Source organism: Cetorhinus maximus, chromosome 9 (assembly GCF_964194155.1).
Source record: "Cetorhinus maximus chromosome 9, sCetMax3.hap1.1, whole genome shotgun sequence".
Taxonomy (NCBI): Eukaryota; Metazoa; Chordata; class Chondrichthyes; order Lamniformes; family Cetorhinidae; genus Cetorhinus; species Cetorhinus maximus.
In genome coordinates, this window is record NC_135887.1 from 61,036,431 (window position 1) to 61,064,041 (window position 27,611).

At 47.5% G+C, this 27,611-nt stretch overlaps 1 protein-coding gene across 6 annotated transcripts in view; it reads right to left on the reverse strand.

The window, feature by feature from the left end:
• The window catches only part of madd (MAP-kinase activating death domain), a 262,082-nt gene that overhangs the window by 43,482 nt on the left and 190,989 nt on the right, over window positions 1–27,611 (reverse strand). For 2 of the 6 annotated variants that reach the window (XM_078548797.1, XM_078548796.1), the window contains 11 exons: window positions 23,253–23,306; window positions 21,724–21,818; window positions 20,225–20,308; window positions 16,611–16,769; window positions 15,669–15,789; window positions 13,881–13,943; window positions 11,190–11,310; window positions 10,988–11,093; window positions 4,903–5,013; window positions 3,121–3,228; window positions 47–211 (listed from right to left, as the gene is read on the reverse strand). In XM_078548797.1, coding sequence (XP_078404923.1) covers window positions 47–211; window positions 3,121–3,228; window positions 4,903–5,013; window positions 10,988–11,093; window positions 11,190–11,310; window positions 13,881–13,943; window positions 15,669–15,789; window positions 16,611–16,769; window positions 20,225–20,308; window positions 21,724–21,818; window positions 23,253–23,306 — 1,187 coding nt within the window. The remainder of the gene's footprint in view (window positions 1–46; window positions 212–3,120; window positions 3,229–4,902; window positions 5,014–10,987; window positions 11,094–11,189; window positions 11,311–13,880; window positions 13,944–15,668; window positions 15,790–16,610; window positions 16,770–20,224; window positions 20,309–21,723; window positions 21,819–23,252; window positions 23,307–27,611) is intronic. The other 4 variants (XM_078548801.1, XM_078548800.1, XM_078548799.1 and 1 more) reach the window with 3 other exon arrangements.

Below are 27,611 nucleotides of genomic sequence, written 5' to 3' on the forward strand. Positions count from 1 at the left end.
AACATGCATCCGAATGCTGATCCAGAGACAGGGCCTGTGCTTGTACCTTCTTGGTGTAGAATTTGTTGAGCTGGGTCTCCTGTCCGTTGCGTCTCCACAGACACAGGACCTTGGTTTTCGGACAGTACGTCATGTTAATGAGTTTCTCGTACCACCAGCGCTCGTAGACAGTCCCGATGTTACTGCGCAGCACTATGCAGTCATCACAAACCTGGTAAGCACAAGGAGCACACAGAGCTAGAGCAAGCCCAGTAAATTACATCCATAGTACAGACAACACTACAGTCCCACCTCCCCAAGACGCCAGCAATGACCCACCATCACCTTCCATACACATATGGTTGGGGAGGCACCAGGGGCCAACTCTGTCCTTGGTGAACACAGGACAGGCTGATGAACTGAACTCGGCATTATCAGAGGTACCAAAGCACCAGAGACTCCCCATGGGTAACACAAATAAATGAGGCAGTGCCACCAGCTCAACAGCAGAAAAATCATCATTCAAAGACAGAGCCAAACAAGGCCGCAGTCATGTTGCACAGAATCGCTCCAAAACATTAGCTGCTTGAGGGAACCCCAGCACATTAATGAGGGGAAGCCATCAATCAAGGTCAATGTGAATAAGGACATTGGGGATATGCTGAATAATGTGTCAATATTTACAGTACAGGAAGGGGTAAGCATGTCTGACATCCCAAGGAAAATAATATTGGATCAGGGACAGGAACTCACCAAAATGAACAGAAGCAAAATAACAGCAATAAAGAAAATGATGACATTAAACAGGGACAACTCCCCAGGATCAGATGGTTTCCATCCCAGGGTTTTAAAGGAAGTCAGTGAGAACATTGCAAATACCCTAATTCTAATTGTCCAAAGCAGAATGGGGAGGCAATGGAGTAGTGGTATTGTTGCTGGACTAGTAACCCAGAAACCCAGGGTAATGCTCTGGGGACCCGGGTTCGAATCATAAAAATTTGGAATTAAAAGTCTAATGATGACCATTGTCGATTGTTGTAAAAACCCATCTGGTTAGGGAAGGAAATCTGCCATCCTTACCTGGCCTACATGTGACTCTTAAATGCCCTCTGAACAAGGGTAATGAGGGATGGACAATAAATGCAACGGCCACAATTTTAAAAAATGGGCAGGTAATGTGATTGTCAGGATGTGACTGGTGGTGCCCTGCCAGGATCTGTGTTGGAGCCTCAAATATTTGTCATAATTATTAACAACTTAGATGATTGGATAGAAAGCCACATTTGCTAATGAGTTAATGACACTAAGATAGGCAGCATTGTCAGCAGTGTAGATGGAAGTATAAAATTACAAAGAGATATTAATAGATTAAGTGAATGGACAGAACTGTGGCGAATGGATTTGTGGAATGTGCCTTTGCAAAGAAGGTCTGGAGAGAGATGCAGTGGTTTTTGTCAAGGTTCATCCTGAGCAGTTCTGTGACACAGGACTCTGCTCTACGGGTTGTTCCCAGGGACACACACCAAGGCAAACATCAACTGCAGCTGGAGGATAATCAACTCAGTGAAAAACGCTCTCTGGTCTGCCCGAAACTTGTTGATCTTCCAGTGCAAAGAGTTGTCCCTGACCGAGTGTTGCAGACTGGCACATTCCAAGGTCCAGGGCTACGTGCTCAGGGACGCACTAAAGCTTGGGGCAGCCACCGCAAGGGCACAATGGGGAAAGGTCGCTGTCTAAGACCTTTCTGCCATAGGCTGGGAAAGGTATAGATGCCTCAGCCCACAATGAATGTATGCAGTGAATACTAATTGTATTATAATTGTATTGAAGCACCGCAGAGTGCAACATGATGTATGTTGATAACTCCAATATCATTACATTGTCTGATTGCCTGTAATGACCATATTGAAATGATTGTAATACTCATTGACTGTATTGAAGCACCTCGTGATCCATGTGTAAAAGTTGAATCTGATTGCACTTTTTGTGATGGCGAATTAGAAATGTTTTGTAATGTTCTTTCAGATATTTTATGAATAAAGTATATTTTTCCAAAAAAAGAATGGATTTCAATGTAGACGAAGGTGAGGTCATCCACTTTGGATCTAAAAAGGAGAGAACGGGACTTCCTAAATGGTGAAAAACTAGAAACAGTGAAGGTCCAAATGAGACTTGGGCTCCAGGTACACAGATCATTAAAATGTCCTGAACAGGTACAGAAAAGATTCAGAAAGGCTAATGGAATTCTGCTCTTTACATATGGAGAACTGGAATAGAAGGGGGTAGAAATCATGCTTCAGCTACACAAAGCCCTGGTTAGACCACACCTGGAGTATTGTGAACAGTTCTGGGCACCACACCTTAGAAAGGATATATTGGCCTTGGAGGGAGTACAGTGTGGGTTTACCAGAATGATTCCTGGACTCTAAGGGTTAAATTATGAGGAGAGATTACACAAAATAGAATTGTACTCCTGGAATTTACAAGATTAAATGGTGATTTGATCAAGGTTTACAAGGTATTATGGGGAAGGGATAGGGTAGATAGAGAAAAACTATTTGCTGATTGGGGAGTCTAGGATTGGGAGGCGTAACTTAAAAAAGACCTTCAAGGGGTGAAATTAGGAAATATATCTACACACAAAGGGTGGAAGAAGTTTGGAACTCTCGTCCACAAACAGCAATTGATGCTCATCATGTAGATTTTAAGCTATATGGGTTTAGGTCACAGATCAGCCATGCTCAGTTAAATGGTAAAACAGGCTCAAGGGGCTCCCCAGTGAGGAGGGGACCCTAGGCATCAGGACTGTACCATAACACCAGTGAGGAGGGGACCCTAGGAATCATGACTGTACCATAACACCAGTGAGGAGAGGACCCACTCAAATTTGAACCATTACTCTGATACTTAGGGATCATGAATGGCTGTACACGTTTGAAGGTGCTGCATTCAGCATGACAAAGTGGTCAGCACTACAAAACATCATGAGGCTGAATTTCTCCGTACACGTGTGCATGCCAAGGACTTAGCTCAGCAAATCTGACAGAACTACAGGCAAATGAGTTACTCTTTGTTGCACACTCTCCATCACAGGGCATTTGAGAAGCTCTGGTTTTTATGGTGTGATCGAGCTTCCAGTACCTCCATGAAAAAGATTTCGCCATTGGTGTCAGTTCCTGCATGCACCACAAACGTCTGCTTCTTGATATGGCGGCTACCACAGGGTCTGATGTGGAGGTCACGGCTGTCCTGTGAATCAAATGCAAGGCCATTAAAGGAATAGCTGGTGCCAACCTACCCAGTGCAGACACAAGGCCATTCCTAATGTGTGGAGCTATCAGGGCCAAGGGGTCAATGTGTGAACACCAACAAGTCCAGAGGGAGGACTGTGGTCCTGACGCTCTGGCTTCTTGTCCAACATTATTCTATCCACAGCTAACAACATGTCCTGGCCCATCTCCAACATCTCAGACGGATGTCCCTAACCTCGTTTTTCAGGCTGGAATCTTCCCACTCATTCTGACTGTCTGCAATGTCACTGCTATGGGCACCTCTGACTGAAATCTCCCAGCTGTGCGTGCGCCTGCCTGTAATCTTCCTGCTACAGGTGTGTCTGGATGTAATCTTCCTGCTATGGATGTCTGACTCTCATCTCCTGGCTGTGCGTGCGCCTGCTTGTACTGTTAGGGAGAGTGTCCCAGGGCTTTGACCCAGCAACAGTGAAGGAATGGCAATATATTTCCAAGTCAGGATGGTGAGTGGCTTGGAGGGGAGCTTCCAGGTGGTGGTTGTCCCATCTATCCGCTGCCCTTGTCCCTCCAGATGGTAGTGGTCGTGGGTGTGGAAGGTGCTGCCTAAGGAGTCTTGGTGAATTCCTGCAGTGCATCCTGTAAATGGTACACACTGCTCCACTGTGCGTCGGTGGTGGAGGGAGTGAATGTTACGGATGTGATGCCAATCAGGGGGGCTGCTTTGTCCTTGTTGAGTGTTGTGGGAGCTGCACTCATTCAGGCAAGTGGAGAGTATTCCATCACACTCCTGACTTGTGCCTTGTAGATTGTAGACAGGCTTTGGGGAGTCAGGAGGTGAGTTACTCGTTGCAGGATTCCCAGCCTCTGACCTGCTCTTGTCGCCACAGTATTGATATGGTTGGTACAGTTCAGTTTTGGGTTTGACTGCTTGCGAGTGTGCCTGACTGTAATCTTCATGCTGTGTCCTTCTGACGGTAAACTTCCCGCCGAGCGCGCCTGACGGTAAACTTCCCGCCGAGCGCGCCTGACGGTAAACTTCCCGCCGAGCGCGCCTGACTAATCTTACCGCCGCGCGCCTGACCGTAATCTTCCCGCTGCGAGCGCGCCTGACCGTAATCTTCCCGCCGCGAGCGCGCCTGACCGTAATCTTCCCGCCGCGAGCGCGCCTGACCGTAATCTTCCCGCCGCGAGCGCGCCTGACCGTAATCTTCCCGCCGCGAGCGCGCCTGACCGTAATCTTCCCGCCGCGAGCGCGCCTGACTGTAATCTTCTTGCTGCGAGTGTGCCTGACTGTAATCTTCTTGCTGCGAGTGTGCCTGACTGTAATCTTCTTGCTGCGAGTGTGCCTGACTGTAATCTTCCTGCTGTGTGTGTCCGACTGTAATCTTCCTGCTGTGTGTCTGACTGTAATATTCCTGCTGTGTGTCTGACTGTAATACTCCTGCTGTGTGTCTGACTGTAATATTCCTGCTGTGTGTGTCTGACTGTAATATTCCTGCTGTGTGTGTCTGACTGTAATGTTCCTGCTGTGTGTCTGACTGTAATCTTCCTGCTGTGTGTCTGACTGTAATCTTCCTGCTACAAGTGTTTCTGACTGTTATCTTTCTGCTGGTGTATATCCCAGGAGGGGGCACATGACAACTTTGGACAGCGACGGAGTGGAAATGCTCACCAGGTGTGGGAGGCGGTCGAGCAGCTCGTTCACTTCCTGACTGTGCACCAGTCCAATGTGTGATTTACCCATCAGCCTCCTCACCTTCTTCCGGATGTCGTTCTTGTTGACCTGCACATAGGATGTGACACCAGTTAACAGACTGTAACTGTGCACCAATCTGCAAAACACTCTCCAAATCATAAAATTTCTGCTCTGTCACCTAAAGCTCAAGTCTTTCTCTTAAACAGGCTTTCAAAACATTCAGATAACAACAACTTATATGTATATAGCACCTTTCATATAATAAAACATCCCAAGATGCTTCACAGGTGTATTATAAAACAAAGTATGACACTGAAGCAAGTGAGAAATTATTAAGTCAGGTGACCAAAGTTTGGTCAAATAAGTTTTAAGAAGTTTCTTAAAGGAGGAAAGTGAGGAGGGAAAGAGGTATTGGGAGAGTATTCCAGAGTAGTTGCTGGCCAATTGTAGGAGTGCAGTCAAATGGTAGAGTGATTAAAATCAGGGATGTACAAGAGGACATGTACAGATAACTCAGAGGATTGTGATGCTGGAGGAGATTACAGACGTAGGGAGAGATTTGAAAACAAGGATGAGAATTTTAAAATTAACATGTTACTTGACCAGCAGACAATGTAGGTCAGTGAGCACAGGGGTGACAGGGGAAAGGGACTTGGTGCATCCTGAGACTGTGCCCCTGTGTTTTGACTCTCTGACCAAGGGAAACAATCTCTCAGCGTCTACCCTATCAAATCAAACCCCTTCAGAGTCTTGTGAGTTTCAAAGAAATCGCATCTCATTCTTCAAAACTCCACAAGCCCAGGATAACCCCTTCAACCCAGGGACCAGTTTAGTGAACTTTCGCTGTACCACCTCCAATGCAAGTATATCCTTTCTTAAATGTGGAGACAAAACTTGGATAACCCCACGCTTATGGAAGGTAAAATGTGGAAGGCCAGTCAGGAGTTGAAATAATCAGAAGGGGAGAAAAAGGCCACGAATGGTGGTTTCAGCAGCAGATGAGCTGAGACGGGGCAAAGTTGGGCGATGCCACTGAGATGGAAATAGGCGGGCTTGGTGATAAGACGAATACGAGGTCGAAAGCTTTTCTCATGGTCACACCTGATAGCAAGGTTGCAAACAGACTGGCTTAATTTCAGACTGTTGCCAGGGAGAGGGAGGGAGTCAGTAGCTAGATTTGGAGTGGGGACCGGAAACAATAGCTTCAGTCTTCCCAACAGTTAATTGGAGGAAATTTCTGCTCATCCAGTACTGAATGTTGGTTAAACAGTCTGATAACTTAGCAACAGTGGAGTCGTCGAGAGGGGTGATGGCGAGATAGAGCAGAGGGTTATCAGCATAGGTGTGAAAACAAGCACTGTGCAGTTGGAGGATGTAGCCAAGGGCCAGCTTGTAGCTAAGAAATAAGAGGGACCCAGGATGGGTCTTTTACTGAGACCAGAGGCATTGATGGAGGAGCAGAAAGAGCAGCCATTGCAAATGTATCTCTGGCTACAATTAGACAGGTAAGAATGGAACCACATGAGATTCTCACCCAGCAGGATGACAATGGAGAGGCATTAGAGAAGGATGCAGTGATCAACCATGTCAAAGGCTACAGACAGGTCGAGAAGCGTGAAGAGATATAGTTTACCCTTGTCACAGTCACTTCGGGTGTAATTTGTAACTTTGATAAGGGCTGTTTCATACTTTGGCAGGAGTGGAAACCTGATTGGAGGGATTCAAAATGGAGTTCCGGGAAAGGTTGGCATGGATTTGAGAGGTGACAGCTCATTCAAGGACTCTGGAGAGGAAAGGGAGGTTGGGGACGGGGCAGTAGTTTGCAAGGCTATGGGGTCAAGGGTTGGTTTTTTGTGCAGAGGAGTGATGAGGGCAGATTTAAATCAGGGACAACACTTTAGAGAGAGAACTGTTAACAATATCAGCTAACAGGGGAACCAGCCAGGGAAGTTGAGTGGTCAGCAATTTAGTGAGAATAGGGTCGAGAGAACAGAACATGGGTCACCTGGATAACATAAGAAAACATGAAGTGAGATGGGACATCCGTCTAAAAGTACAATTCCTACCCTAAGCGTGTTTGATGAGGACAGGTTAGAGGGAACTTTATACTGTATTTAACCCCGTGCTGTACCTGTCCTGGGAGTGTTTGATGAGGACAGTGTAGAGGGAGCTTTACTCTGTATCTAACCCCGTGCTGTATCTGTCCTGGGAGTGTTTAATGGGGATAGTGTAGTGATCTATGGGCATGTACACCAAGGTCCCTCTGATCCTCTGTATTTCCTAGGGTCCTACCATTCATTGTGTATTCCCTTGCTGTGTTAGTCTCCCCAAAATGCATCACCTCACACTTCTCAGGATTAAATTCCATTTGCCACTGCTCTGCCCATCTTACCAGCCCATCTATATTGTCCTGTAATCTAAGGCTTTCCTCCTCACTATTTACAACACTGCCAATTTTTGTGTCATCTGCGAACTTACTGATCATATCTCCTATATTCACGTCTAAATCATTAATGCACACTACAAACAACAAGAGTCCCAGCACCGGTCCCTGTGGTACACCACTCATCACAGGCTTCCAATCGCAAAAACAACTTCAACCATCACCCTCTGCTCCCTGCCACTAAGCCAATTTTGGATCCAATTTGCCAAATTTCCCTGGATCCCATGGGCTCTGGCCTTCTTGACCATTCTCCCATGCGGGACCTTGTCAAAAGCCTTAATGAAGTCCATGTACACTACATCAACTGCACTATCCTCATCTACACAACTAGTCATCTCCTCAAAAAATTCAATCAAATTTGTTAGACATGATCTCCCCCTGACAAAGCCATGCTGACTATCCCTGCCTTTCCAAGTGGAGATTAATCCTGTCGCTCAGAATTTTTTTCCAATAGTTTCCCTACCACTGATGTTAGACTCACTGGCCTGTAATTACCTGGTTTATCCCTACTACTCTTCTTGAATAATGGTACATTTTCTGTCCTCCAGTCCTCTGTCACCTATCCTGTGGCCAGAGAGGATTTGAAAATTAGTGTCAGAGCCCCTGCAATCTCCTCCTTTGCTTCACATAGCAGCCTGGGATACATCTCATCTGGGGATTTATCCACTTTTAAGCCCACTAAAACCACTAATACCTCCTCCCTTTCTATGTTAATTTGTTCTCCCTTTCAATGCTAATTTGTTCATGTATATCACAGTCCCCCTCCTGATTTCTGCACCTACATCGTCCTTCTCCACAGTGAACTGGTCCCTAATTGGCCCTATTCTTTCCCTGGTTATCCTCTTACCCTTAATATCTTTATAAAATGCCTTGGGATTTTCTTTTGTCTTGCCACCCAGTGTTTTTCATGCCCAAAGAGTTCTCCTAATTACTTTTTTAAGTACCCCACTCCGACACTTCCTATACTCCTCTAGGGCTTCCACTATTTTCAGCCCTCTGTATCTGTCATAAGCCTCCTATTTTTCCTTATCCAATTCTCTATATCCCTTGACCTCCAGAGTTCCCTGGACTTGGTCTGAACCTTCACCTTTACTGGAACATGTTGGCCCTGAGCTCTCACTATTTCCTTTTTCAATGACCCACTGGTCTGATGTAGACTTTCCTACAAGTAGCTGCTCCCAGTCCACTTTGACCAGATCCTGTCTTATCATATTGAAATCAGCCTTACCCCAATTCAGGATCTTTATTTCCAGTCCATCTTTGTCCTTTTCCATAACTACCTTAAGTCTTAGAGAGTTATGGTCACTATCCCCAAAATGCTCCCTACTGACTCTTCTACCACCTGCCTGGCTTCATTCCCTAAGATTAGGTCTAGTACCGCCCCTTCTCTTGTAGGACTCTTGTGTTGACTCAAAAAGCTCTCCTAGATGCACTTTAAGAATTCCGCCCCCTCTAAGCCTTTCACACTAAGACTATCCCAATTAATATTGGGGAAGTTGAAATCCCCTATTATTACTGTATCATTTTTACACTTCTCTGAGATTTGCCTACATATCTGCTCCTCTATCTCCCGCTGACAGTTTGGAGGCCTATAGTACACTCCCAGCAAAGTGATTGCCCCCTTTTTGTTTTTGAATTCTACCCATATGGCCTCATCTGAGGAACCTTTTGAGATATCATCCCTCCTTACTGCAGTAATTGACTCAATCGTGTAATGCCACCTCCTCTTTTACACCCCGCCTCCCTCCGTCATGCCTGAAGATTCTATACCCTGGAATATTGAGCTGGCAGTCCTGCCCTTCCTTCAACCATGTCTCTGTGATAGCAACAATATCGTATTCCCATGTGTTAATCAGCGCCCTCAATTCATCTGTCTTACTGTAAGACTCCTTGTGTTAAAATAGATGCAATCCAGCCTTGCATTATTCTCTCATGTCTTAACAGGTCTGTATTTGCTCTGCCTTCCAGACTGACTTAGTTTCTCTTCTATATTTGGCTGTGCATCACCCCTTACTGTACCTCCACTTTGAATCCCACCCCCCCTGCCAAATTAGTTTAAACTCCACCCCACCCCAACAGCACTAGCAAGCCTCCCCACAAGGATGTTGGTCCCGTCCCAGTTCAGGTGCAACCCGTCTGACTTGTATAGGCCCCACCTTCACCAGACCCAGTGATCCAGGAAACTAAAACCTTCCCTCCAGCACCACCTCTTCAGCCACACATTCATCCTCTCTATCCTCCTATTCCTATACTCACTAGCACGTGGTACAGGGAGTAATCCAGAGATCACAATCTTTGAAGTCCTGCTTCTTAATCTGCTACCTAGCTCCCTAAATTCCTGTTAAGGACCTCATCCCTCTTTCTACCTTTGTCATTGGTACCAACATGAACCACAAACTCTGACTATTCGCCCTCCTGCTTCAGAATGCCCTGCAGCCGTTCTGTGACATCCCTGATCCTGGCACCAGGGAGGCAACATACCATCCTGGACTCATGTCTATTGCTGCAGAAGCGCCTGTCTGCACCCCTCACTATTCAGTCACCTAGCACTGTTGCTCTTGCACTCTTACTCCTCCCTCCTTGTGCAGCAGAGCCACCCACAGTGCCATGAACTTGACTCCGGCTGCACTCTCCAGAGGAACCTTCACCCTCACCGTTTTCGAACACAGAAAAACGGTTCTTGAGTGAGATGCACTCTGGGGCTTTCCTGACTACCTGCCTCCCTTCTTCTGACTGGTGATCACTCATTCCCTCTCTGACTGCACTTCCTGGCCACAACTAAAAACGTGCTATCCACGTAACCCTCAGCCTCGCGGATGCCCCGCTGTGTCTCCAGCTGACACTCAAGCTCCGAAACCCGTTGCACAAGCTGGTCAAGCCAGTGGCACTTCCTGCACATGTGGTCATCCAGAGATGGAAGGTCGAAGAATTCCCACATGCTGCAGGCCGTACAACACACAGGACTGAGATCCCTTGCCATACTTTTTGTTTGTTTTTAATTAAAAGACTATTTCCTTAAATTTAAGCTCTGCTCTGCTCAGTAAATCTCACTCTTTACAGACCTGCTCTGCTCACTGAAGTCTTGCCTTTACAGCCTTGCTCTGCTCCCAGGAATGTTTGATGGAAAGAATGTAGAGGAAGCTTTATTCTGGATATAACCCTGCGCTGTACCTGTCCTGGGAGTGTTTCATGGGGACAGTGTAGAGGGAGCTTTACTCTGTATCTAACCCCGTGTTGTATCTGTCCTGGGAGTGTTTGATGGGGACAGTGTAGAGGGAGCTTTACTCTGTATCTAACCCCGTGCTGTACCTGTCCTGGGAGTGTTTGATGGGGACAGTGTAGAGGGAGCTTTACTCTGTATCTAACCCCGTGTTGTACCCGTCCTGGGAGTGTTTGATGGGGACAGTGTAGAGGGAGCTTTACTCTGTATCTCACCCCGTGCTGTACCGGTTGTGGGAGTGTTCGATGGGGACAGTGTAGAGGGAGCTTTACTCTGTATCTAACCCTGTGCTGTACCTGATCCCTTGAACACTTCCAGGGCAGTGTAGAGTACAGAAGGTTCAGACTGTTAATTTCAGATCCTACTATCTGTTTATACACCAATGGCTGAGAGCTGACCTTGACCATCAGCATGTAGACGATCATATTGTAGAGTAACGTGGACAGCAAGCGGTCCTCGTCATCTTCCAGCCGCTTCCGGTCGTGCTCCCCCAGTGACTCATACCTGCAGGAAGAGAGCCCCACAGGTTAACTGAAGTTGCTTGCACACTCACTAGTAGCCACTGCAGCGCTTTCCTGCAGAGTGGTAGATGTGCTGTACCTGTCAATCATTTCTTGAGGCCCCTGGTCCATGCCCATTCCTTCTCTCTCCAGCATCACTGCGTCCAGGTAAGTGTCCTCCCAGAACTGGACCTGGTCCCACAGCACCGAACGTTCCTTACCTGAGGAGGAGCAGGCGGTGAGACAGTCACATCTGTTCATCCCTCTCCTACTCAGCCATGGCCACCAGTCACACCACTCAACACACAACAGTTGCTTGCACCAAGGGCATTCCTGATTACCCCAGAGTCCCAGCAGAGTGATCAGAGCATGACACCACTGGTGTGAGTTCTGCTTAATACACTGTCTTCCTACTAAATGGCTGAGGGCAGGAGGAAGCAAAAATTGCAGGCCTCAGCCAGGTGATCACAATACGAACAAATACCCAGCAGAGAGGGCAGGGTGTTACCACCAAGGTGGAAGGAGTGCACTGTCTGTCTCTAGTTCCACTACTTCACAGGTCACAAGATATATTTAAATGATTTCTCCAGCTAGTTTTATGACCAAATATTTGCTTTCCCTATTCATCTCAGAATGACCACTTCATGCCCAGGTTTGTTCAATAAACAACAAAATTATTAGTTTATTATAAAACCAGACTCGTCAAGTGGAATGAAAAGCTTATAAACATACAGCATGAAATATTAAGTATAATAATTACTCTTTCTAAATATTCACACACACACACCCACCCACAATAATAAAAGGAATTCTGCTCAAAAGGTTAAAAGTCAATGGTTCAAGGGGAAAGGATAGACGATGGAGTCCTTGAAATGGTGTCTGGGTTATACAGTCGGTCTCTCAGCGCTGGTCTGCGAAACAATCGATGACTCGTGCACTACTTTCCAGGCGGACTTTGTGGTAAAATAAGTCAGTCAATTTCAGAACATAGGCCAGAATTTTTAGCCTGGTGTGCGGGCATGTGCCCGACAGACTCAAGCGTAAAATGGCGCATGATGACATTGGGCGGGTGTCCCGACGACATCGCGCACTCGCATGACATTTCGGTTGGTGGGCGCGTTGCAGTCGGCAGTGCACCCGCTGACAATTAAATGGCCTATTAGGGCCCTTAATCAATTAATTAATTGGAATTTTTCGCTGCCCATGCAACTGTTCGGTTGGTGGGCGGCCAAAAAGGTCAAGTGGCCTTTGCATTGTTGGTGAAACATCATCCACAAGCAGGATGAGGTTTCGACCAGTGAGTAAAAGAATAAAAACTTTTTACACTCATACTTAACATGACATTCCTCATGTAACAGAGTCACATGAGGGGACGTTTTCAGTATTATAAAAGCCTTTATTTTTATTGATAAAAATCTTCAGCACTCTGAGGCAGCTCTGTGTCCCAGGGAGCTTTTACTGCACGAACCTGCGTGCATGCGCAAACTTCATTGCTCGTGGTCCATCCCGGCAGCGCTGAGCGCTGCAGCACAGGGTTCATGCTGGCTGTCAATTGGCCAACCAGTGTGAAATTGCGGTCGGGACCGGATCGCGGGCGGCGATCGATACCCGGCAAAGAGGGGCAGGGGGATCGATACCCGGCAGAGAGGGGCAGGGGGATCGATACCCGGCAGAGAGGGGCAGGGGGATCGATACCCGGCAGAGAGGGGCAGGGGGATCGATACCCGGCAGAGAGGGGCAGGGGGATCGATACCCGGCAGAGAGGGGCAGGGGGATCGATACCCGGCAGAGAGGGGCAGGGGGATCGATACCCGGCAGTATTTCAATGTTTGGTGCAGGCTTCAGATGAGATCCCACACTCCATTTTCATGTCCCAAACTGTCCACATAAACACACGGTGCAGGAAAGGGTAAGAACTATCTGGTAACCACACAGTGGGCAGTACGAACACATCTCCAAGGCTTACAGACAATTCCTGGTAATAAAATTCCCTGCACAGACTCCTGTCTGCAGCAAGCAGTAGGATGGGGTGCATGGCTCAATAGTACACCAGAGACACTGACACTTTCCAACGCAACTTCAGTAGCTCCCGACTATTACATAGTCAGTCATTATTTAACTAATACTCATTAGTTAGGGGAAGCGGTGAGTTTGACACATGGGGGATGGAGGAGAGGACATGTGGGAGACCTGGGAACGGTCACAGGAGGTGGAACCAGTGGGGTAAGAATGGAGAGGCGCAAGGTGGGAACAGAGTGGGGTGCAGGTAGGTATGGAGGGGGGCAATGGTTCTGGTGGTGGGGAGGGAGACGCGGGCGGGGGGAGGGAGACGGGACGGGGAGACGGGGAGGGAGGGGGGCAGAGGAGGGAGACGGCGGGGGGAGGGGGGCAGAGGAGGGAGACGGCGGGGGGAGAGGGACGGGGAAGGGAGGGACGGGGAGGGGGAGGGACGGGGGAGGGGGAGGGACGGGGGAGGGACGGGGGAGGGGGAGGGACGGGGAGGGGGAGGGACGGGGGAGGGGGAGGGACGGGGGAGGGGGAGGGACGGGGGAGGGGGAGGGACGGGGGAGGGGGAGGGACGGGGGAGGGGGAGGGACGGGGAGGGGGAGGGACGGGGGAGGGGGAGGGACGGGGGAGGGGGAGGGACGGGGGACGGTGGTGGGGGTAGTGGGGTAGGGGCACAATCTATGCTGGCTCCTTCACAAGAGTGTAATTGAATCTAAGTGACTGGAGTCATTTTCAATCTCATGCAGCAGCCATGCAAGAGCAGGCAGGATGAGCGCTTAGTTACTCATAGATAAGGTCTCCATGGCCGCATCCTCCAGCTGGTCCCACATTGAGCTCTTGTCTCTCCCTGAGCAGATCCAAAGCAGCAAGTAGAAAGGAAAAAAGTCCAACATTTAGTTACATTCATCAGCGAGATTGGTAAATGGGTTTAATTCCTTCAACAGTGCAGGGAGTGACAGATTCTTCACAATCCCAGATCTAGTCAGACAGGAGCAGGAGCAGCAGCAGAGAGAGCACAGGAAGGACTGCAAGCACAGAGCCAGAGTGCAGGAAATAGCTATTTCATATCTGTTGCCCACACAAACCTCAAATCAGACAGGGACCGCGGGCGGGGAGGGGAGGGGCGCGGGCGGGGAGGGGAGGGGCGCGGGCGGGGAGGGGAGGGGCGCGGGCGGAGAGGGGAGGGGCGCGGGCGGAGAGGGGAGGGGCGCGGGCGGAGAGGGGAGGGGCGCGGGCGGAGAGGGGAGGGGCGCGGGCGGAGAGGGGAGGGGCGCGGGCGGAGAGGGGAGGGGCGCGGGCGGAGAGGGGAGGGGCGCGGGCGGAGAGGGGAGGGGCGCGGGCGGAGAGGGGAGGGGCGCGGGCGGAGAGGGGAGGGGCGCGGGCGGAGAGGGGAGGGGCGCGGGCGGAGAGGGGAGGGGCGCGGGCGGAGAGGGGAGGGGCGCGGGCGGAGAGGGGAGGGGCGTGGGCGGTGCGGAGAGGGGAGGGGAGGGGCGCGGGCGGTGCGGAGAGGGGAGGGGAGGGGAGGGGCGCGGGCGGTGCGGAGAGGGGAGGGGCGCGGGCGGTGCGGGGAGGGGAGGGGCGCGGGCGGTGCGGGGAGGGGAGGGGCGCGGGCGGTGCGGAGAGGGGAGGGGCGCGGGCGGTGCGGAGAGGGGAGGGGCGCGGGCGGTGCGGAGAGGGGAGGGGCGCGGGCGGTGCGGAGAGGGGAGGGGCGCGGGCGGTGCGGAGAGGGGAGGGGCGCGGGCGGTGCGGAGAGGGGAGGGGCGCGGGCGGTGCGGAGAGGGGAGGGGCGCGGGCGGTGCGGAGAGGGGAGGGGCGCGGGCGGTGCGGAGAGGGGAGGGGCGCGGGCGGTGCGGAGAGGGGAGGGGCGCGGGCGGTGCGGAGAGGGGAGGGGCGCGGGCGGTGCGGAGAGGGGAGGGGCGCGGGCGGTGCGGAGAGGGGAGGGGCGCGGGCGGTGCGGAGAGGGGAGGGGCGCGGGCGGTGCGGAGAGGGGAGGGGCGCGGGCGGTGCGGAGAGGGGAGGGGCGCGGGCGGTGCGGAGAGGGGAGGGGCGCGGGCGGTGCGGAGAGAGCTGGACACAATATAAAGTCACAACGTCACATGTCTGTCTTCAACTATACAGGTAAACACTGAACTTCCGCAAACTCCTCTCATCAAACATACAGTTGTACACAGACACTCAAACATGATAATGAGGCTGCACAAAACAATTCACTGCCACATAAAACCAGTCCTGGCACAATCAACCCTGTCACGCTGCCCGCACACTCCGCTCCCGACACGCAGCCCACCAACCTCCACCACAGTTACTGGAGGAGAGGGAAGGAGACGTCATCTATTGGGCAACGAGTGTGGGGGTCACCCAGTGGGTGACATGGGGTGAGGGGTGGTCACCAAGTGGTGATAAGGGGTGAGGATGGGTCACCTGGTGGGTGATAAGGGGTGAGGGACACTGTAACAGTGCCACTCTGGAACCCCAGGGGTTGTGGGGCTAATGGGGTGATTTGAATCACTGCTCATCGAGCACTTTATAACCATCTCCAAATTAAAATGACAGGATGTTTTTCAATTCTTACCCAACAATCCCTCGAACAGGTAAACCCTCTGACTGATATCCTCTGGGGGTACAGCAGGCTGTGGATACCCACTACCACCTTTAACAGCCTTGAATCCAGGTCCCAGCATGCGCGATTTTGCCTGTTAGACAAGAACAACTCCATCAGCACTTAGCCTTGTCAATTTGCTCTTCATTCCATTACACACTCGGCTGATCCTCACTTAACTCTCACATTCACCCCGCCTTCCTCTTCCCGTTCACCAGTCCTTCTCACGATCATTCTCCATCATCCTGCCCTGTCAAACCTTCTGCTCTTTGCATCCGCTCATACCCTGCAACTCCATTCCTCTTGGGAGACAGTGCACATCACTTTCCAACAGCAGCTCTTCTCAGCCTTGTCAGTCTTCCTAGTTCCCCATCTCCAGGCCTCGCTACAAACTCCGTGCTTTTCTCTAGCGAAAACATCTTCCAAGAAACTCAGTTTCCTTTCCTCCCCTCATTAACTCCATATAATATTTGGAAAGCCTGTCTAACCCCCTCCTGGGCAGGAACCTTCTGTTTAACAGGCAATTGCTCTCTCTATTTTATTGATCTAATGTGCTCTGGTGGAACTTTCCTCTGATTCCTCCTGAACTTCCAAATCTAGGGTCTACACTCTTCCCTTTCCCCATCTCCAGTGTGTTGGCATGAACTCAATGGATTGTCCATTCTTAAAAGGACATCAAGCCAGTGATATTCTCTCCACTCTAACCCTGCTCATCTCTCCTGCTGCCAACCTGGCTGAGTTCTGCAACTGCAGTTCGGCACCTCACCATTAGTTTACAAAGAGGACACAAGACTCAGTGGGGTGACCAGGCCAATTTCAGCCTAGCAACCGCACTGGCTGCCCTGTCCCAGGTGAGGGATTGAGTAAGGAATCAACCCAAGTTCTCATCGTGGGACAGCTTGCATGGTGACTTACGAATATGTATCTGGTGTCAGTGTTAGTCTCGATCTCACTATCCGAGAGAGTCCCTCTGGATACTGCGGTCCCCAAGGAGCTTTTGCCTGGCATGCTTTCTCCAGCTGCACTGCTGTAGTCACTGTCGGCTCCCAGTGTCTCTCCAGAACTGTTACTGACCTGGGACAACAGGTTAAAACATAATGAGTGTGAACACCCCAAACACAGTAAAAGCTCACAGCACCAAGTTCTGGGGCAGCATTACATCAAACACTTCATTTACAGCTACCACAATGTACGTGAAGAGAAAGTGCCTCCTCAAATGAGGGTTGGGAGTGGGGGGTACAATGAGAATGTGGATATAAAAACCCCCAGTGATGGGTATTAGGGGGGGACAATGAGAATGTGGGTATAAAAACCCCCAGTGAGGGATATGGGGGAGGGGTACAATGGGAATGTGGGTATAAAAAGCCCCAGTGAGAGATATGGGGGCAGGTTACAATGGGAATGTGAGTATAAAATCCCCTAGTGAGGGGTATGGGGGTACAAAAACCTTCAGTAAGGGTAAGGTGAGTGCAGTAGGAACGTGGGTACAGCGATCCTCAATAAGAGTAAGGGGGAAACAATTGAGATGTGATGACAGTAACTCTCAGTAGGGGAATGGGGGTGAAGATGAACAAACTCTTGAAGCGTTACTACAGGTTATTAAAGGGTCCTTAAATCACCAACCACAATGTGCTAAATGACCCTTAAAGCACTAACGGCTAATGAAGGATTTCTACAGCTGCAGCTACTATCTATTAAAGTACCTTTAAGATGCTATGGGCCAATAAAGGATCCTTTAGATCCTTTAATTTCAGATCATTAAAGGTGCCAAACACTTTGAAAAACCTGACACCTCTATTCAAGAAATGAGGAGGACAGAAAGCAGGAAACTATAGGCCAGTTAGCCCAACGTCTATCATAGGGAAAATGCTAGAATCCATTGTTATGGAGGTAATAACAGGACATTGAGAATATCATAATACAACCAGGCAGAGTCAGCATTGTTCTGTGAAAGGGAAATCATGTTTGACTAATTTATTTGAGTTCTGTAAAGTAGCAGCAAGCAAGGTGGAAAAGGGGAACCTGTAGATGTGGTGTACTTGGATTTCCAAAAGGCATTTGATAAGGTCCCATGTTAAATGTTGCTACACACAAGAGCTCATGGTACAAGCATGGATAGAGGATTGGTTAGCTAACAGGAAACAGAGAGTCGGGATAAATAGGTCTTTTTCGGGTTTGCAAGCTGTAACTAGTGGAGTGCCACAGGGATCATTGCTGGGGTCTCAACTATTGACAATCTATATCAATGGCTTGGATGAAGGGACTGAACGTATGGGAGCTAAATTTAATGATGACACCACGATAGGTAGGAAACTAAGTTGTGAAGAGGAGGTAGAGAGTCTGCAAAGGGATATAGACAGGTTAAGTGAGTGGGATATAATTTGGCTAAAGGAGTATAATGTGGGAAATATGGGAACTTGTCCACTTTGGCAGGAAGAATTGTAGAACTCTGAGGTACAGCAGGGTCTGGGTATCCTGGTACATTAATCACAGAAAGTTGATATGTGGGTACAGCAAATGATTAGGAAGGCAGATGGAATATTGGTGTTTATTGCAAGTGGAATCCAGAATGGAAATAGCGATGTGTTGCTACAATTATACAGGGGCTTAGTGAGACCACATCTGGAGTGCTGTGTACAGTTTTAGTTTTCTTAATTAAGAAAGGATATAAATGCGTTAGCAGTTCAGAGAAGGTTCACTTGACTGATTCCTGGGATGAAGGGGCTTGTCTTATGAAGAAGATTGGGCAGGTATCTATTGGAATTTAGAAGAATGAGTGGTTCTCGAAACAGATAAGATCCTGAGGGGACTTGACAGGGTGGGTGTGGGGGAGTCTAGAATTGGAGTTGAGAATATTTTTCTCTCAGAGGGTCATTAATCTTTGCAATTCTCTTCCTCAGAGAGCAGTGGAGGCTGGGACATTGAATATATTCAAGGCTGAGTCAGATTTTTGATTGACAAGGGAGTCGCGAGTTCTGGCTGGGGCGGGGACAGACAGGAAAGTGCAGTTGGGGGGGTGTGAGGAGATTGTAAGGAAGGAGAGACTGGGGAGAGATCATGAGAAAGCAACAGATGAGGAAGCCCATTTAGTTCATTTTCCACCTAGAATGACCATTCAGACCACATCACAATGCATCAAATTGATAGGTCGTTATCTCTTGATGATTCCAGGGGTTTTGTTTCAACACTTCTATTTGGAGTCCATTGCTCAGTTTGATCACCGTTTGTTGAAGAGCTTCCTGATTTCAGTCTGAGAAATTTGCCTTTTAGCTAGCTTGAATCTTCCTCACCCTTTCCTACTCTTGCAATGTAGTTTGGTATTGTGGATTGATCTATTTTTTTCCATTAACTACCTCATATCTCTCCTTAAGGTCACTTCTCGGACACCACTCCACTTTAATGGGCTGAAATATCTAATTTTCCATTCTTTTTCCCATAAGTAAGATCCCTCTGTGGCTCTTCTCTCCAAAGCCCCCATCTCTCATAGCTCAGTAACTAGAACAGGACCCATTATTCAATGTCCATTGCCTCCAGAGTCCTGTGTAATTGCACCAGGACTTCCTAATTTGTATTATATTGGTTTGACTATTGTAGTTCAACCCCCTACTGGCTTAACTGACTACTGCTCTGTGTTGCCTGGACATGTTGAGTGGTGTGCCCACTGAAATGTATAGCTTTCTTTCAACATCAACCATTGCTACTTCAACATAATTAATGGATGTGGTGGTCCTTTTTATTTTCCCTATGTGTAGTACTTTCCATTTGCCTGTATTCACTTTGTCTGTCATTGTTCTGTAATTTCTGAAATGCTTCCATTGATCCCACTGCCTCTTCTATTTATTATCTTCTTGCAATGGGCTGTCAAATCCAAATAGATCAGAAACAAACTGCAGTCCCCGCACTGATCCACAGGGCACCCCACTCCCACCCCAACATCATTCTTCAAACAGTTAATTATTTTCTAAACTTCAGACATACCTCATCATACCCAAGATTTACACAAATGCACACAGCTTTCCATGTGGAACTTTAGAAGTCGAGTTAGAGCACGTGTCAGGGTTTAAGTTGTTACTTCCTTAAAGAAAGCAGGAAGAGTGATCTCCTTCTAAATCCATGCTGCCTGCTGCTAGCTGGGCTATTGTACAGAAAACCCAAGTTTACTTCTGATGATCAATTCCATTGTTTTACATGGAACTGAAGTGAGCCTAATGGATCCAATGTTGCCTCTCCCTGCATTTGTCCCCCACTTGTGTTCAAAATGAGCACTATTAATATCAGGTACCTCACCAGAAATTTCCTTACAATGATAGCCCGTGCCTCAGAAATCTCTGCTCTTGTCTTAGTATGCTGGGTAAATACTATCTATTCTTGGGGTTTCTATTAAACAACTTGTAGTTTGCTGCTCTTTGTTCAGTTGGAGCAGGGGAGTGGGAGTGGTGTTATTTATAAGACAATAGAGCGTGTCCCACTGCACTGCGTAAGCAGCACAGCACACACCATGCACACGCCCCAGCTTGTCACTGCCCTACCACGGTGCTGCTTTCTGATTCTTGGCTGGTGCTCCTGGTGAGTGCAGGCGGCTCGGAGCTGGTGATAGACTCGCTGTCGCTCTTCTGGTGCCATCGAAGAAGTGATTGGCGGGTTGGGGAGGGGAGATCGAGAAAGGAGAAGGTAAGAGGACAGAAGAATAAAGGAGAGAATATTACCAGCAACACCAAAAAGAAAAACAATTTAAATTCAAAACCATCTGAATGCACTGTTGCTTCAATCAGTCTTAATATGATGTACTAATCAGGACAGAACTGGTATTCAGGTCTTCCAAGTTTATGCAGCAGTCGCAAGTATTTTTAATGTCTCTTTCCTTGTATGCATTACTCCCTGCTCTTCATCCCAAGTCGAGAATGTGCTGCCTTACCCCTAGTACTCTAACCATCCCAACCACCCGGGGCTGACTCTGTGTCCCTCATTTCCTCATTCCACCTTCTCCCTTAAGCAAGCTTCTCTCTGGGTGAACTGTTTCCTGGTATACGATATGTCCGGTTTTCAAGGTGGGTGAAGTGGGGCTGGAAAGTGGGAGATTGGCAGTGCGGGTGTATTGGATTAAAGTCAGGAGACGAAGAGTCAGAAAATTAACACCAAATGAAATAAAATCATTCATCTCCTCCAGAATTCAGGAAACATGTCCATCTCTCAGAATGGAGAAATCTTTGGGGACACAAATGTTTAATAAATAAATAAATGGTGCACCCATGCAATACAACATTGCAACTGATTTATGTTCTCTTTAAGAAGCTCTTTCCCAACTTCTCTCATGTTCTAGAGAGCTTCTGCATCCCTGTCTCCATCTCTTTCCTCAACAATGTCACCTGAAATTCTTCTGACACACGTAGGATTCCAAAGATTAAAAACACATCGCACCTTGTCATTTTGTTGTTAATAAAATCCTGCTTTATACCTGCAGTCAAACAGCCACTCACCTAAAGGCACATGCTTTACACTTGGGAACCCAATTCTTCATTTACACTGAGCTCAGTTTCAGTATTACAGCTAATGATGTGTTCTCTAGCATCAGAATCATCCTCGACTACCAGTGCATCAGTCAGTGAAAAACAATACAACCACGAGGCTGACTTGCAGGGCTTAAAAATACTTTCCTTCAGCATCATTCACCACCCAACCCCACCAAACCTTCTCCCATCCCAGCTCCATTAGCCACCACCCGAATCACCCCAGTGAGCTCCATTCAAGCCCCTCATGTTCCACTCGCTCCTCACTTTCCCAGACTCCATAAACAGCACCCCCTCACACCAACACATTTGAATCCACAATCCGTGTCACTACCTCCTGGGGAAACCTCACCATTTCTTATGACGGGCCAGACAATATTACAATGCAATAAAAACAGAAAGTGCTGTTAAAATTCAGCAGGTCTGACAACATCTGTGGAGAGAGAAACAGAGTCAATGTTTCAAGTCTGATATGACTCTTCTTTGGAACTCTGCAGGTTCTTTCTCATTTAAGCACTAACCTGCGAGCTTGCCGCACTCAAGCCACTGTCCGCACTGATTTGCGACTTCTTCTCATCTGGATCCAAGTCAGGCAAGTGTTTGGAACCCTCAGTACCTATGGGCAAGAGACTCACGTCAATGTGTCAGGTGAACCATACCAATCCACAACCTGTAATTAGTCACAGCACCCCAAATCTACTAGCAGTGTCAGGGTGGTAAAGCTTCTAAGGAAACCAGAGACTAAAGCTGTTTGTGTTCCAATGCTACAAACTTGAGGGGGATACTATAATGTGGTGGAGTCCATCAGGTTTATCAATGTTTCAATGTTCACACTGATGGTTCACATTTGAAAGGTGCCCCTCATTTTAATAGTACAAAAGAAAATCACTGGGATCTCAGTAGACCATTCACCCAAACCAACCAGCTCTGCCAATGAGAGTAATGCTCCTTACAGTCATCCACCCAAATCGACCAACTCTATTAACTACAGTCCTGTCACTTACAATCACCCAAACCAGCCCTACCAAATACAGTTCCTTTGCTTATAATAAATCACCCAAACCAACCAATTATGCCAAAACCAGTCCCGTTATTGACAAATAGCCACCTACAAACTACCCGACTCTGTAAGCAGTTGAGACTGTCTTTGGAGTTCTCTCCCCAAATTCCATATCCCTGCCCTTTCCACATATCCTTTCATATTATTCCTTTTAAAAGTAAATCATGTTTGTGAGAAAATATTTCTGATATCTTCACCCTACCTGTGGTCCATCGTCACCAGTCAGCAGAAACAATTGTTCACTATTTCATCAATTGATGCCTCACTGGATTTTAAGTTCAAGTTGTGCTACTGTCTTCTCCCCAGGACCCCAGATCCCAGCTGTCATCTGCAAACACTCCTATAAACTTCCACAGCAGTTGCACTATCCCTGGTTACCAATTTACCCCATAAAGTATGAGTTGGTTATGAATGACCTGTATCATATGAAGCTGGCTAGTCCCATAGCCCCAATCATTTCGAAACAGCATCCCACAACCCATGGAGCTGAAGTCAATGGGTTCAAAGGGCAGCAATGGAAGACAAAGAGCAGGGACTCAACACTAGCGCATTAGTCATATGCCGGTGGCTTCAGGCCAAAGGACATATTGGCCAACTAGTACGTAAGCATGCGTTGAGACTACACAGCAATGAGCTCACCAAACCTCCCCACCCCCCGCTCCCTCACACCTGGGTCCTGCAAGTTTAATGGGTGTGGCAGAGTGTGAGAGAGAGAGGAGAGAGAGAGGGGGAGGGAGGGAGGGAGGAAGGGAAAAGAGAGAGCAAGCTGGAAAGAGATGACTGGGAGAGAGTGAGTGAGTGAGAGAGAGAGAGTGCGCGAGTGTGCGAGAGAAAGACACAAACCCAACAGCATGTCTACAGGTGAGAGGCAATGAGTCTATAGCACAGGTTGCAAAGGACTATGATTCAAACAGGAGACACGGCTAGGGCATCTAGCTCTAAAAGTAGGAAGTACTTTGTATGACAGGTCTGAGCTGTCAAATTCCTTACTCTGTTTTTCCAAAGCTTTTTGTTTTCTCATATCCTGGTGCTTGTTCCACAACTCTACAACCCAAGATGCATTGCAAGCAGGAAAGAAAGACAGAGAGTCAGAGATTGGTTGAATAGGCGGAATGGAGGACACAACACGACCGGGAAGAAGCCAATCCCAAATGGACATGGCTTATTGATGACTACATGAGAATCAGTGAAGCATGAATTTGTCTGCATGGCCCACATTACCAAGTAGTCTCGAGAACTACAGCTCTGCCTTGAGGCTTTCCACTCTCCAACACTGAGCTATAAAGTAAGCAGGAGCTCCCTCAGCACCCATACTCCCTGCATAGAAATAGAGATTCCCCACAGTCCAGGTTCGCAACCAAATGTTTCCCCACCAAATGTTTCCCCAACTGTTATGATTCAGGAATGTCTTTCTTCCCTTGCTTGTGCTAGATGGCCAAGGTCCTATGTTAATGGAGGGAATGAGGGGACAGGGAGAGGGAGGGAAATCAGAGGGAAAGTCACCTCTGGCTTTTTCTCACCCAGCCCTGGCAGAACCTTGTCCTGTACTCAAGAAGGTATAGTTCTGGCATAAATCATGCATATCCCTTTAAATGGAAAAGGTAGAGCATTCAAAGTTTATGCGCCCTGGATGTCAAAGGAAATGAAATTAAAATAGAAAAACGGAGGCTTATGACAAACGTCAGGAGCAACTTTCAATAACCAGAAAGATTATGGCAAATACATGGGGGAACTGAAAAAGATAATATAGGAAACAAAGAGCAGGCAGTATTAAAATGAACCCTAAAGCCTTTTGTGCATATATAAAATTTTAATGGTTAGCTTGGATAAACATTGTTTATTTTATTAAGGACTCAAAGAGAAATTTAGATCCGGGGCGGAAGACATAGCTAAAGCAATAAACAAGTACTTTATATCTTCTACACTTAGCGGATAATTTGAAAGTCACACCAAAAGGGGAGAGGGATGTTATGGACAGGAAATATTAGGCATATACGAAAAAGATTCGCATTACGGAAGGTTGGTCAGTCATCCTGGTCCAGATAGAATGCATCCTAGGTTGCTGAAAGAAGCAAAGGTAAAAATAGCAGAGGCATTGGTCACAATCTTTCAATCCTCACTGGATACAGAAGAAATGCCAGAGGCTGGAGAGTTACTCATATTATACTAATAATCAAGAAACGAGAGATGAATAAACCAGGAAACTACAGACCAGTCAGCCCAGTGCTTGGAAAATTATTGGAAATAATCATCGGGAACAAAATGAAATTTCATTTTGAATCATGGATTTGTGAAAGGAAAGCTGTGTCTGGCTGGTTTGAATGAATTCTTCGATGAGGTAACAGAGAAGATTGATCAAGGTAGTGCAGTAGATGTTGTACATATGGACTTTCAGAAGGCACTTGATAAAGTGCCACACAAGAGGCTTACTAAGAAGCTGGAAGCCCATGGAATTAAGGAGAAGGTGACAGTATAGATGCAGAATTGGCTCAGTGACAATGGTGGCATTGGATGAAGGTTTGTCAGACTGGGGGTAGTTTACAGTGGTGTTCCCCAAAGGTCAGTTTTGGATCCATTTCTCTTTGCAGATTTTATAAATAATCTAGATTCAGGTGTAGGGGGCAGCATTATAAAATTTACAATTAATACAGAACTTGGTAAAGTAGCAGACAGTGATGAGCATAGTGATAGGCTCCAGGGTGACAGGCAGGATGGTGAAATGGACAGAAACTCAGCAGTTGGAGATGAAACATGATGGAGAAGTGGGAAGTGATCCACTTTGGGAGGACTGACATGGAAAGGCAGTATACTATAAATGGCAGGATATTGAGAAGTGTAGATGAACAGGGAGGCCTTGGTGGCCATGTTCACAAAACCAGAGCATGTTAATCAGGTTAAAAAAGCAGATGAGTTAATTTGGTTTATAAACAGGAGAATAGAATATTAAAGCAAAGAGATCATGCTGGAACTTATCAATCACTGGTTAGACATCAGCTGAAATATTGTGGATAATTCTGGGCACCAGACTTCAGGAAAGTAGGAAATAGCTTAGAAAGGGACAGAGGAGATTTACCAGAATGTCACTGCTGATGAGGGACTTCAGTGATGAGGTGAGATTAGAAACGTTCAGACTGTTCTCCTTGGAACAGAGAAGATTAAGAGATGACCTAATCGGGGTTAAGATATGCTATGGTGGAGTGGGGAGAGAAAAATGATTCCCTCTGATGAGGGAATCAATAATTTGAGGTCAGAGATTCAAAATGAGGAGGAAATTAGAAGAATTTTTCCACTCAGTTGTCATGATCTGGAATGCTCTACCTGAAAAAGTGGTAGAAGCTGATGGCCTAAACATTGTGAAAGGGAGTTGGACAGGCACTTGATGATATATATATATGTATGTATGATAATGTAAAAAAAATGTTGCCTTTTATTACAAAGGGATTGGCAAAAAGTATAAAGAAGCCTTATTACAAACTGTACAGGACTTTAGTGAGGCCACCTGGAATATTGTGCGTAATTTTGGTCTCCTTACCTGATCAAGGACACACATGGCCTAGAGAGAGTGGAATAAAGGTTCATTAAACTGATTCCTGGGTTGAGTGGTTTGTCTTATGAGGAGAATTTGAGTAGACTAGGCCTTTTTTCCCCTCAGTTTACAAGAATGAGAGATGATCTCATTGAAACATATAAAATTCTGAAGGGGCTTGACAGGGTAGTTGTTCAGAGGTTGCTTCCCTTGGCTGGAGAGTTTAGAACACAGGGTCACAGTCTCAGAATATGGTGTCAGCCATTTAGGGCTGAGATGAGGAGGAATTTATTTACTCAGAGGGTTGTGAATCTATGGAATTCTGTACCAAGTGAGCTGCGGATGCTCAGCTGATGAGTGTATTCAAGACATAAGGATTCAATGTTATGGTACGTTAATTATAGGGCATTGTTTAATTAAATACGCAGAATGTTACAGTGCCCTTTAAGAGGCTATCAATCTGTTTAATTAGGTTGTTTAACTGGTTAATTTTTTAATTGTTATATTTTTATAGGTATACTGAAAAGAGTATAAAGAGAAACTGTAGACAAGGTGACCACCAACAGGTCCAGGTAGCGGGCAGTTGTGAGGGTTGTTCAGTCCCTTTCTCGTGGCTACGTTCACACACGGTGTCTGCTGGAGAGGGAGCACACGGTGTCTGCTGGAGAGGGAGCACACGGTGTCTGCTGGAGAGGGAGCACACCGTGTCTGCTGGAGAGGGAGCACACCGTGTCTGCTGGAGAGGGAGCACACCGTGTCTGCTGGAGAGGGAGCACACCGTGTCTGCTGGAGAGGGAGCACACCGTGTCTGCTGGAGAGGGAGCACACCGTGTCTGCTGGAGAGGGAGCACATGGTGTCTGCTGGAGAGGGAGCACACGGTGTCTGCAGGTACACTTGAGGCACCTTGGTACCTTATGGTTCCTTTAAGGTTTTGTGTTTTTTGTTACAGTGCCCCTTTAAGGGGCTATCACTTCAACTGAACTTGTTAATTTGGTTAGTTATTCCACTTTATTGTTTCATATCAAAAGAGTATAAAGAGAGAATGCTGGGACACGGGAGCAGTAGGTCGGAATCAATCATGTGTAATGCTGCATTCTGTAAATAACCCTCTTGTCAAGAAAAGTATTAGCGTTTAGTTTCATACTTCACCAACTAGCTTGGGATCGATTTAACATTCAAGATAGATCTTTGGACAATAAGGGTTATGGGGATAGTGCGGGAAGCTGGAGATGATGTAAAAGATCAGCCATGATCTTGTTCAATGGTAGAGCAGGGTTGATGGGCCAAATGGCCTACTCCTATTTCCTAACTTCTCAGAATTATGGGGAAGAACTTCTAGCCTTATAGATAAAAAGCAGAGAAATGGGACTAAGCATGATTATCCTTTCAAAGAGACAGTGCAGGTAAGATGCGCTGAATGGACTTCTTCCATGCTGTTTGACTCCATGATAACAGAATGGCAGTTCCAGGAAAGATGAAGGGAATGTGGTCTGGAGTTATTCACTGCAGCCCTGAGGTAAATTGCTGTTCCATCAAGCCACCCACAGCTCCGAACTTCTACAACTCCCTGTACCAGTTAACTTGCCAGCTTCATGCAGTCAGATTGAAAAGGCACTCTTTGCTGGGTGCTGGACTGAACATGCTCCTGTACATGATTTCACACACAGCAAAGCAAAGGGAACAGGCAGTCAGCACATTATGAAAGGGGTTGGACTCAATGCCCACTTCTGTCGGTCAGCATACTGTAACCTTGCTGTGGTACAATAACTGCATGACAGAGGTGGCACAGACTTTAAGGGCTGTTCATTGTGCACAGGTCCAA